The following is a 12,143-nucleotide window of genomic DNA, read 5'->3' as shown; positions in this document are numbered from 1 at the left end:
GAACTCGAAATATATTTCTCAAAGACAGAAATTTACTTCAAAACGTGTTTAAAAAAAATCGTGAACCCAGTAACCCAGTAGGAAGAATGATATGTGCATCGTACGGGAAAAAATACAAATACTTCCCGCGTCAGGGCATATGAGCTGATGACTCTATTCCTATACACAGGTATTATAGTGGACTCGAGGAGTTGTGGACTCTGCAGACTGTAATGGCATTGGTTTCCCATATTATGTCAAATTTGTATTCGAACGGACAAGTGGAATAAAAATAAATATTCATTTTATGATTGAGATTGGCTTTAAACACCTGAACAGGTGTTCATCAGACATAGAGAAGAACCATCTCGATTAAATATGCCTTCAAATAACAAAAAAAAACTTGAAATTCGGCCATTTGCGAGCCACTATGCCACAAATAGACACAGACATAGGCTTTAAACTTATAACTCCCCTCTTTTTGTGTTGGGCCACATTCTTAAAAATTATAGAACAATAACGTTATCTCCAACTAAAAAACTTAATTTTTTAACTTGTTCTAATTTTATTTCGTTTTTTGTTTCTTTATTTTTTTTCATAAAATTCGGGGAGCACAATATTAGTACATAAATATGGACGTTTACAAAAACGACTTGGTAAGCTACACGCCTGTCCATAACAGTTGCAGTGCCACTCAGAGCCTTAAATCGCGAACATCTGATGGGCACAGCCACTGCGCCAGTCACCCCGAGACATAAGTTGACAAGTCCCATGTGCCTGTAATTTCACCAGTACCCTTCCTTACCCTTCAAAAACGGAACACAGTAATGCTGACATTACTGCTTAGCGGCAAAAATAGGTGAGGGAACTCCACTGCTACTAAGCTATTAGTGGCGTAGTGTACATTGGAAGTATCGATAAGACTCTACGAATTTCTACTCAAAAGATGAGATCGGGCACCAGTCATCATGAAACATATTTTCTTGAACATCTCGAGAAACGGATATAAGATACAGGATGTAAATTGTTATTGTTGTTAAAGATTTCTGTAGATAAGAGTCAAGGGATTTTAATAGAAGTTGAGGTTTTAATCATGTTATCCGTGAAGCCGACGAACCCCTTTTAGAGTTGTTCTGAACTTGGCGTCTTTTTCGTAAGCAAGTTTTTTTACGATTTAATGAAATTTGTTACATGTATCATCATCTTCTTTTACATTGCAAAAAGCAAGAAAAATTAATGCATTTTTTAGTCAAAGCCGTGGTTTTTCGTGACTTTATGAATTTAATTGATAAATTAGAACATGTTGGGTACCGAAACAATCTTGAAAACGGTTTAATACGTGATAAAAGCTAATGTTGGTTTGTATAGAGACGCAGCTCATTAAAGCTGCGTCGTGATGTGAATAAAGCTCTAATATCAACACCATTGCCACGTTGGATTGCCACGCAGAGATCCCGGGTTCAATTCCCGTGCCGGGAGAAATATTTGAAATTTCTGCAATTTATCTCGTGAGTTTGGGTGTAATTTGTTGTTGTCTGTGCGTCTATGGCGCCAGCGATGCTGGATTCCCCGAGCGCGGCGCTATGAGTGTGTGCGTTATTGGACTTGGCCCGCGTTTTGATAGGATTATTTTTTTAGTATATTTTTTAACCGACTTCAAAAAAGGAGGAAGTCTTCAATTCGACTGTATTTTTTGTGTGAGTATGTTACAATGATTCTTATTTGAAGGACTGGTTTCAATCTATCTACCTCTAGGGGTGGCAGATTAGGGTATGAGTCCCGTGTATTGGATTTCACTCACTTTCCATAACGGATCACAATAAAATTTGGCAAATAGATGTAATAAATACAGCGAAAGTGGGTGAGTAAACTTCCGAGCTCGGTTTTTATGTAAAAAACTTGTAATAAATAACGCAAAAAAATGCTTGAACAACTAAACTAAACGGCACATCGAGTACATAACCAGAAATAGAGACAAAATAAGGACCATATATTTCTGGTAACTCATCAGTGATACATCACTTATAAACATCAACTCTCGTTTGCACTGAAATAAAGACAGGCCAACAACTACCCTGTGTGTACGTCTCCGTATATTCCAAAAGTATTCTGTATTTATTGTAATAAACATAATATCTCTAACAATGGCGTGCTGTTCTATTCGGTAGTGTGTGGAAATACAGCAAAACATCTAATTACAAAACAAACAGAATCAAATTTCATCGTAATTCAATATTAAAAATAGGTAATTTTGCAATTTTCGTCCATTATAGCAAAGATCAAGATAACTGGTCGATTTGAAGTGAAACAATTGACGACACCCGTCAATTGTTTCGAACTCGGGCTGGCCAATCGGAGCCCAGTTGTCACAGTAATGATATGGCCGAATAGTTTTCAAACAAATGAAATGACATTCCGTCTCTATTTCTGGTTATATTCTCGATGAAACGGCATAACGTAACAAAAATGTTAATAAGTTAAAATATATGTTGGTGTGATCTAGTGTGACAAACGTAAGTTAGTACGTAAAATTAACAGCAATGTGGTGAAATTAGTTGGCATGTTACATTGATACTTTGTAACATATATATTATCACGTGTTTAATGGGATAGTTTTTATATTTCCCGTTTTACCTTCTTTGCTTTTTATGGATTATACGTCGACATAACATGACACTTTTGTTCAATATTTAATAACTTTAAAGTAGGATAAGCTTGCCTTAAATGTATATGGTTAAGGTTAAATACGTATTAAAAAGGAATTTGGAACTGAGTTTTCGATTCATGGAATTAATCTACGCTTGACATTTTCTGATATTGGATATATTAAAATAATAAGTAGTTTCTCATGTTTTTATAAGACAATGTTGATAATAACATAATCGATTACTGAGTAAATAAATAAATTGTCTTTTGTTTGTCTCTGTCTTTTTTATTGTGTGAAATTCGTATTGTATTATATAAATAATTGTACTGCAAAAGACTTCTGCTTCTGCTTCCGCAACTTCAAAAGTTCCGCACGGTATTTCATATTCGTTTCCGTTTCCGCTTCTGCAGATTTTATAACGGAACTTTACAATGTTCGCGAGCGCGCATTTAGTTAGTAGTGTTATGTGTAATTACGAAACCAAAAACAAGTTCATTCTTTGTGGAACTATTTCGTTGAGGTCTTTATGGAATTCACATTTTCCCTTCCGCACCCGCTTCCGTTTCCGCTAAGATATATTTTGACGTTTATTTCCGTTATAACACTTCCATTGCATCATTAATAAATGGGTACCAACTCATAATGTATCTTATCTGAAACGACGCCACCACGAAGGCCTAATGTAACAGAAACACTTAGTCGTGCACAACATCATATTTTTAACAATCCTTACCTGTTCACATTTGAGCCATAATATGATGGTGGCACCAGGTCTCCGTAGCTGACCCTCGGTTAGTTTCTGATCGTCCAAGATCTGGCTGTGCTGTCTGCCGGTTTTGAGCCACACTTCAATTGACCTGTTGGATGGAGACATTTCAATTTAACTTCATCTACGTTAGACTATTGCCAACTTTGTCATAAACAACGCATTTGGATTTTGGTAACTTTTGTTACCAAAAACCAAATGTGTTAAGTTTTATTTTGAGAAAGTGTTAAGTTTTATTTTGTTTGAAAATTGTCAATTACGCTGACTTTGTTTATCAATAAAACTGAAATCAAATAAGAAAACCGCTTAAGGGGGGGTTCGAGATATTTTTTCTTTTTATGATACCAAGTGGCGGGACGAAGAAGTGCGCCTGATGGTAAGCGACACGCCTGTCCATAACATTTGCAGTGCCACTCAGAGCTTTAAATCACAAAGATCCGAGAGGCACTGCCACTGTGCCCCATCACCTCGAGATATAAGTTGACAATGTTCCATGGCCTTGTAATTTCACCACCTCCCTTGTCCTTCAAAACCGGAACGCAGTAATGTGAAATAATTAAGGCTGAAATAATTAAGGTGGCAGTACTTCCCTGGACGAACTCTTTCACAAGGAGCTCTACTGCAACTCCAGTTGCATTTAATCGAATGTTCAAAACATATTTATGTGGTCTATGGTTCAAAATGTCAAAATAATACGCCTCAATTACGTTTTTAACTCGTCCATATTGTCAAATTGCTTCTTGTTTATCTAACTTTTAAACCTGTATTGGATTACCATCATTTTCTACAATATAAAGAGACGGTTTAATAAAATGCATTAGATAAAATGGGCCGGATAGTCTAGTAATTTGACCTAACGTCTCTCAAGCAAAGGCTGCGGGTTCGAATCCTGCCTGGCACCTCTGACTTTCTCAGAACTTACATGTCAAATTTCATTTGAAATTTACCATGAGCTTTGAAGAAGGGAAGGACCCTACATTGCGGACTGTAGCCCTCGCCTGAGAGGAGACGCGTGCCCGGCAGTGGGACGCATAAATGGGTTGATCTTGTAATCATTTAGAAAGTTGTCACACGAACTTGCAAACAACGTCAGGTCAAAGTTCAACTGAAAATTACCCAAATCACTCGTGAAACCCACCAGTAATGGTTACATTACGAAATAAGTAATTTATAATTTTAAAAAAGTGTCCATGTTTTGGTTAAACAGCTTACGGAGAGCTCTAACATGATAAGTGTGTTTTTTATAGGCGCGCATTCGGTAGCCAAATTAGTATGTTTTTTTTATATACATAAATGAATATATACTGCTCTCCTAATCACAGCAATGGGAAGTAAGCGTGCCTACAGCTCCGGCATCTATCTGGAAAATAGGGAGGGTACTATACGTGCACCCAGGGCGGCTCACCGGAGGCACTAGCCTCTCAAGAGCCGGATGAAGTCAAGTGACAGAGGACTGTGACAACCCTGCATATTGGCTGATCTGGGGTCAGAACCTGAACTCGTAAGGTTCCTGTGCGCGCACAGTTTATAGCGCCCTTCTCGTATACCCCAAGTCACTATAATCAAAATTAATGTAGAAAGATATGGGAACTGCTCTCCTAATCATAATTTAAGTAATCAAAGTTTTTAGGGAAATTGTTTTATTAACTTATTGTCAGGAATCAGCCAAACGAGATCCAAAACTCGCTATAAGCGGATTTTACATAGTATTTAGTTTCAGTTTTATTTAAAAGGTGAGTCATCGGAGAAGCCGGAAAAACCATTTTGCTAGATCAAATTGTTTAGGTATTTACTGCTAAATAACGGCCTTACAAACAAAATGTACAATACACTTAAGGATATTGTCTAAAGAATGTGCTAATGTGTTACACAATAGGATGTACTTTATCCGATCATACGAAATCCTGAAAACAGGTTAAAATAAAAGCTTAAAAAGAATTATTAAGGATAACATATCTAACTTTGTACGTAATTAAATTTGTATTGAATTGATAATCAATTATTTTTTTGTGAAATTACGCCACTAATTTGTTATAATTGTTAACAGAAACATCGAACATTTAGAAAAAAATCCTTCGATTCGAACCGACGTCTTTGAGTAAACCGTGCCAGACGCTATGCCGACTAAACCACAGAACGCACCAGCGGATCTCACGAATTTTTCTATGTGCTTGCTGTCATATCTTTGTATTAGGTTTTCAACGACTTTTTAGCCGTAGCGCCTTCTATGAGAAATGTATGAAAATATTTCGTCACCCAGTTAGGTACCTTTACAGCTACCGGCGCTGGCTAGAGATGTCACTATTCATTGTAATTAAATTGAAATTACACTACTAGTTTCTTATAATTATTAATATAAAAGATCGAACACTTAGAAAAATAATTAATATAAATATTTTTACATAATTTTTATATTGCGATATTTGTCTTTAAGTACTACAGAGCGCTTGCTAAATTTTGGTTTTCAACTGTAGCCCTATTAGTTGTTCAATTCATATTTATGATAAAATTTGCAAATTGCACACGGCGCGCCGCCCGCTGCCTCATCAGTCGCCATCTGTGTCAAATTTTCTCCGCCTATTCTTATTTTATTCATATTAATTTTGAATTTTAAGTATTAAGATTGCGAGACGCCAGGAGCAACCCCCCACACCTCACCTCCTAAAATGTAGGCTCACGTTGAAATACCTCGCCTTAAATAAAATCAGCGTAATTGACATTTTTCAAAGAAAAAAATAATAAAGAAAGTGTAATCCCGGAAGTTACCAAAATGCAAATCCGTTAGTTTTTTTTTATATAAAATATTAGTGCGCATTTGACCTCCATGTCACCTGATGGAAAGAGACGATGAGGTCGACGATGGAGCATGCACACCTAAATTTGAAAACCATTACCATTGAAAACCAGCGCCACAGTCAATTGCGGCTGTGGCATAAGCTGAATGAAGTCCTTTTGCGTACGCCACAACCGCACACATGACAGTACAACATTTGTAGTTGTTATATTTAGTATTTTTCTGTTTTGCTCTTTGTTTGTTATTGTCTTATTTCATTTTATTTTAATTTTGTTAATTACGTCTTTTTGTTTTGTTTTGCTTGTCTAAGTAGTATCAATATTTTTTTTTTGTATCTGTGTGTTGTGGCGTTCCAATAAATGTCTATTATATTCTATTCTGTTCTAAATAATGCCTATTCACTCTCATCTTGAAAAGACCCAAGTTATAACGTTCAGGGAACAAGCCTGCAGGCAGGGAATTCCACTCCATAGCCGTTCGTCATATAAATGTAGAAGCGTAACGCTTCTTGCGAATCTTTGAAATATCCACAACATAGGGGTGGAACCCAAGCCTACGCCTAAGCACCCGGCGATGGAAAGGGGAGGGCGGAATTAAATCGTGTAATTCCCTCGCACACTTTCCGTGATATATCCTGTAAAATACCGATAAGCAGGCAACTTTACGGCGGTGTTCAAGGTCCTGCAGCTTCGCTTCCACTAATACCGAGTCACCTGTAAGCCTCTTGGCACGGTTGTCAATTGAATCCAAAGTGGCAGTTGATAAGTAGCAGAGCCATCCCAAAGGTGGTGGTGGTAGTTATGACAAGGGCAGAATAATATACGATAATTGTTATTTTATACTTAGTTTTGTTTAAAAATTTTCCGAATCTAAATAGAAGCGTTGTTAATTCAAATTTAGCTTTAGTAGTAGCAGTAATATAAAACCAGAACACAGTAATGCTCATGAAATTACAGGCACATGGGACTTGTCAACTTACGTCTCAGGGTGACGGGCGCAGTGGCAGTGCCCCTCAGATCTTTGCGATTTAAAGCTCTGGGTGGCACTGCAACTTTTGTGGACAGGCGTGTATCTTACCATCAGGCGCACGACTTGTTCGTTCCGTCACCTGATATTATATTAAAAAAATAATTTAAATAATAAAAGGATATTTTTCCCAGTAGACAGGGCTCTTAATATACCGGTCTTTTTTACAATGCTCCGATTCCATTATCTCGGTCCTATTCCCACGGCCCGTTTAACTGGAATATGATAACGTAACGAACGAGGTTAAATGTGTCTATCGAATTACCTATTTCTTGTAAAGTAACTGCAATACGAGAAGCGTTAAGCGGCAAAATGTTTAAACATCACGACAACCTTTTGGAGATTTCGGACTTTAAAAATCACGTAACCCTCGTTTAGACTATCTTATTAACTGGAATTTCAACTAACGCGGTTTAGTTGTAGGTTTAGTTCCAGCATGTTTTCGTTTAAAGTAAATAAATGTACCTAATAAAATAAACACAAGTATTGGAGAAGGCTAAATAATTAACATTTGGAATTTCTACAAATTGGAATTGCTCTGTATCTAAATTACGTAAAAATTCATTAAATTGACAATGTATTTTCCATTTTTTTTTGTCGTCCATCTCATCGGATGGAAAGTGACGATAATGTCGTTGATGCAGCATGCACACTCAAGTTATAGCCTTCAGGAAACAAATCTACAGTAGAGATGCAACATACCTCCGCTTCTACTTCCGCAACAGCGGAAGTCGCGTGCGCATTTTGCAACTTTTATAACGGAACTTTAATCGGAAGTTTACAACGTTCGCGACGGATTAGGCGCATGCGCAACTAAGTATTCCACATAATTGAGTTGTGTTGTGTTAAGACCATGAAAATGAGGCATTTGAAGAAAAAATAATTAAATATGTATATATATGTATACATATACACTTAACACCTCCGGCGCCAACCCGTTATTATCCCGATAATTTGTATATCATAAAATATAATAACATACTAACGTGCATTAATGACGCTCATTTGCCATACAATTTACGTGAATCTAAGAATTATTATCTATAAGGTTTGGAATCGTCAATGATACAGGAAACCGGGGATCGCATTCTATTGCCTTCGCAAATTGATATGCTTCGCAATTGCCAATTATGGAGTCAACATTAAAAAAAATAATTTTGATTGCCCTTTGTCTCCTGTTCATTTTATGGCACGATAATACGAGCTCTAAATTTTTAGGCCTTTGAAGTGAAGTTGGTCTAAGGCGCGATGGACCAACTGTGGCTTAAACCCGTTGATTAAAAACACGTACAAGGAGATCTTATCTAATTAGTTCGACCACGTGACACGCTCCTTCAGTAGCAGTAATGCGCTATGTGAAAGAGTTCGTCCAGGGAAGTATTGCCTTACTCATTTCTGCCGCCAAAGTATACTATAATTGTATTATTTGTCCGTGAATTTTCCTAAAATGTATAAATAAAATAAAAAGAATCAATAAAATGAGCCTTACGATGTTCCGGTTTTGAAGAGTGCTGAAGAAATTGCAGGCACATGGGACTTATGAACTAATGTCTCAGGGTGACAGGCGCGGTGGCAGTGTTCCTAGGATCTTTGCGATTTAAACCTCAGAGTGGCATTGTAAGTACTTTGGATAGGCTTATTGCATAACAACAGGTACATGACTTATTCGTCCTGTTACTTGTTGTCGTAAAAAAAATCACTATTTGTCTGTTAGTTTGTGGATCAAAGTCTAAACAAAGCACGGGCATTACAGTGAGCACTTACTGCTTCAACATAAAGACATTAAGTTTGGCCTTCCATTCCAGTAATGGCCACTTAAAAAGTCATAAAACTGAACTTGTAAGTAACAACTCTGATCTCCAAGATTCGAGATCCAGTGGACCTCTTCAAAGACTCGATGTTTTATGACATCTACGAGAGTTAGTTCTTATCTGTTCTAGCATCTTTTTGTAAGAAACCGACGATTATTACTAAATTTTAAAAGGTTTACGTCAACGGAGCACACACTTCCTGGTTCGGCGTTTCTCTATGTCAGACAGGGATGTGGAATATCGCCGTGGCTCTTCAATCTGTTCATGTGCGATTTTTTGACACAGTTGCATGAAATTGACAGACAGAGGTTTAAGAATGTGTGTATCCACAGAACAATAAATACAGTAGAAGTAGTTAGTTAGCGTCTGACACTTGCCAACTATAGGTCTTGTAAGACTTATCTGAGCTCAATCCGCCATTTTCGCTTTGAATGGTACGGTTGTGTCGTTCTTTCGTGCAAATTCTCTAAAATCCCCGAAAAATATAGTCGCACCAATAATATTACCCGTGGTGGTGTTCGATATCACGGAAGTCTTATTTGAATAAATTTTCAGTTTTCTCGAGTTCGTTTTCGCGATTGTTACACATAGGAAATGAAACTATTTTTCCATATTTAAATCGCGTATATTTGTTTTTTCAAACAATCAACGTTTCGGGTCCTTTACAGGTACCATGGTCACGTAAATTTAATTTTTAATTGATAATAAATTTAACTTAATAAAAATTCAAATTGTTAAAGTAAAATAACGTAGCGTAAATTGGAATGTTTCATTGTAAAATTAAAAATAAGGTATTGAATTCATAACTTTTGTAACTATAGTGAAAAATAGGGTGGTTTGCATTAATATTAGACATAATTGGTTGATGACTGTACCATCTCAGTCAACCGTGACCATGAATTTAAATCGCTTATCGGAGACCAATCAACTTTATGTCTCAGGGTGACGGGCGGAGTGGCAGTGTCCTTCAGATGTTTGTGTTTCTGAGTGGCTCTGCAACTGTTGTGGACAGGCGAGTAGCTTGTAATCATGCGCACGACTTGTTCGTCCCGTCACTTGATATTATAAAAAAAAATACTGATCCAAATTGGTCCAACCGGGAATGGAACCCAGGACATTCTCATCTAAGGCCACCGAGGTTGTCAACACCAATACGCATGCAAAACACAATAATTCAAGATTTAAATTATCCATTCCAATTCACTACAGACTGATAAATTGTTATAAACTTGTTTTTGGTCACAAACACGTTATTTTAATTGAATAAGGATATAAATATCGATAATCGATTCGTGAGCAATATTTTCTTACACTAATTTATCTAAATATGACGACAATTTTATATGTGAGAGGTTTTAATGTAATACTTGATAAAACTTACATTAAAATTTAAAAAACCTATATACAAAACAGTGTGCGACGAATTGCTAGTTTGTCGAGACCAATTGTATGGATGCAAATACAAAACGTTACCTATTTCTGGCGTCAATCAGGTAATGTGAGCATTACTGCGTTGCGGTTTTGATGGGTGCTGGTGAAAATAGTTTCACCAGTTTCACTTAAAAAATAATTTTGGCCAGGCAGATCGACCATTTACCCCAATGTGCAACGAGTCGAGCACTTTACAGATACCATGATCACAGCTGACAATGGTCAATAACGACTGATAGAGTCTTTTTTTACTTTATTTTATCAAGTGACGGAAGGAACAAGTCTTGCGCCTGGTGGTCAGCGGCAGGGCTAGCCAACAGTTGCAGTTGCCACTCAGAATTTTAAATCATAAAGATCTAAGAGGCACTACCAATGCGCCAGTCACCCTGAGGCAAAGTTATATCTAGATATAACTTATATCTCAGGGTAACTGGCGCATTGGTAGTATATCTATATATATATATATATTTCCATCAGGAAAGTGACGATGAAGTCTGCGCACCTGAATAATGTATATTCACTCTCGCCTTGAAACGGCTCAAGTTATGCGTTTGTGCTATGGAATAAGTTTGTCTGCAGGCAGGGAATTCTACTCCGTGGCCGTTCACACTAAGAATGTGGAGGTACGTATGACGTATTTTTTGTTTATTATATCAAGTGACGGGACAAACAAGTCATGCGCCTGATAGTAAGCTCATCGCAAAGATATGAGCATTGCAGTTGCACCTGTCACCCTGAGACAAGTCCCCAGTGCCTGTAATTTCACCAAGCACCCTTACCCTTCAAAACCGGATCGCTCACATTACTGCTTGGCGGCAGAAATAGGTAAAGCTTTCACAAGGAGCTGTACTGCTACTAAAAATATATATGTTGCTAAAATGTGTATGTTGGTTTAATGATAATGACGATGTTAAAAAATGTCCTTCTTTAACAAATATCTAGGATCTCTTTGAAACCTGCTCGCACACCTTCCCTTATAGTCAGTCTTGTTTTATTTATAGTCGGAACTGTATAGTATCGCCCTACAAAAGTTCAAAACCATGTAATTAAAAACCAACATACGTCTTGAACCACATAATCAAACAATTGCAAAACAAAAGGACAGGTGTTATTTCACAAAAAAAAAAGTTAAAAAGAAAACAATACATCATTGACAAAATGTTCGAAAACAGTTTAAATAATTATTGTCATTATAAAAACAAACTGGAAGTTGGGCAATTTGGAGTAACTCTTGGAATTTTTACTAAGACATAAAACAAACGTTAAGGTCGCATGTGCATTCTTTGGCGTACACCGCGAGGCCTTTATGACGGGAGTGCGCCGGCACACTCGCCAACAAGAATGTATTTCTAACTGTATCTGCGAGAGGTCGACTAAGTAAACATACAGAATTACGTCTATAAATTAGAATACACATTGTGTAACAGGTGACGATGTTATCACGTCCAAAGTTAAATGGCTGAGGATAACAAATATTTGCTAAAAACCAGAATAAAAAACTATTAGTGACGCTCTATTCTGGAGCCATGTCGTCTTTGCATACATCTTTATCTAATATGTAGTCTTCAATTTTGTAATATGATTTTTCGATCAAAATATTTTTAATGTAGTTTTTAAACTTAGGAAATGATAAACTTAATAGATGCTCCGGAATCTTATTGTAAAAACGTATACAGTTCCCCATAAAAG

At 36.9% G+C, this 12,143-nt stretch overlaps 1 protein-coding gene across 1 annotated transcript in view; it reads right to left on the bottom strand.

The window, feature by feature from the left end:
• Positions 1-12,143, bottom strand: part of LOC113234023 (tRNA dimethylallyltransferase) — a 278,793-nt gene that overhangs the window by 94,860 nt on the left and 171,790 nt on the right. The window contains exon 4 of the mRNA XM_026469250.1: positions 3,360-3,483. Within this exon, the coding sequence (XP_026325035.1) occupies positions 3,360-3,483 (124 nt within the window). The remainder of the gene's footprint in view (positions 1-3,359; positions 3,484-12,143) is intronic.

Source organism: Hyposmocoma kahamanoa, unplaced genomic scaffold, assembly GCF_003589595.1.
Source record: "Hyposmocoma kahamanoa isolate Upper Pololo Valley unplaced genomic scaffold, ASM358959v1 81, whole genome shotgun sequence".
Classification (NCBI taxonomy): Eukaryota; Metazoa; Arthropoda; class Insecta; order Lepidoptera; family Cosmopterigidae; genus Hyposmocoma; species Hyposmocoma kahamanoa.
Note: the sequence above shows the minus strand (reverse complement) of the source record. Positions and strands in the feature narration are given on the sequence as shown.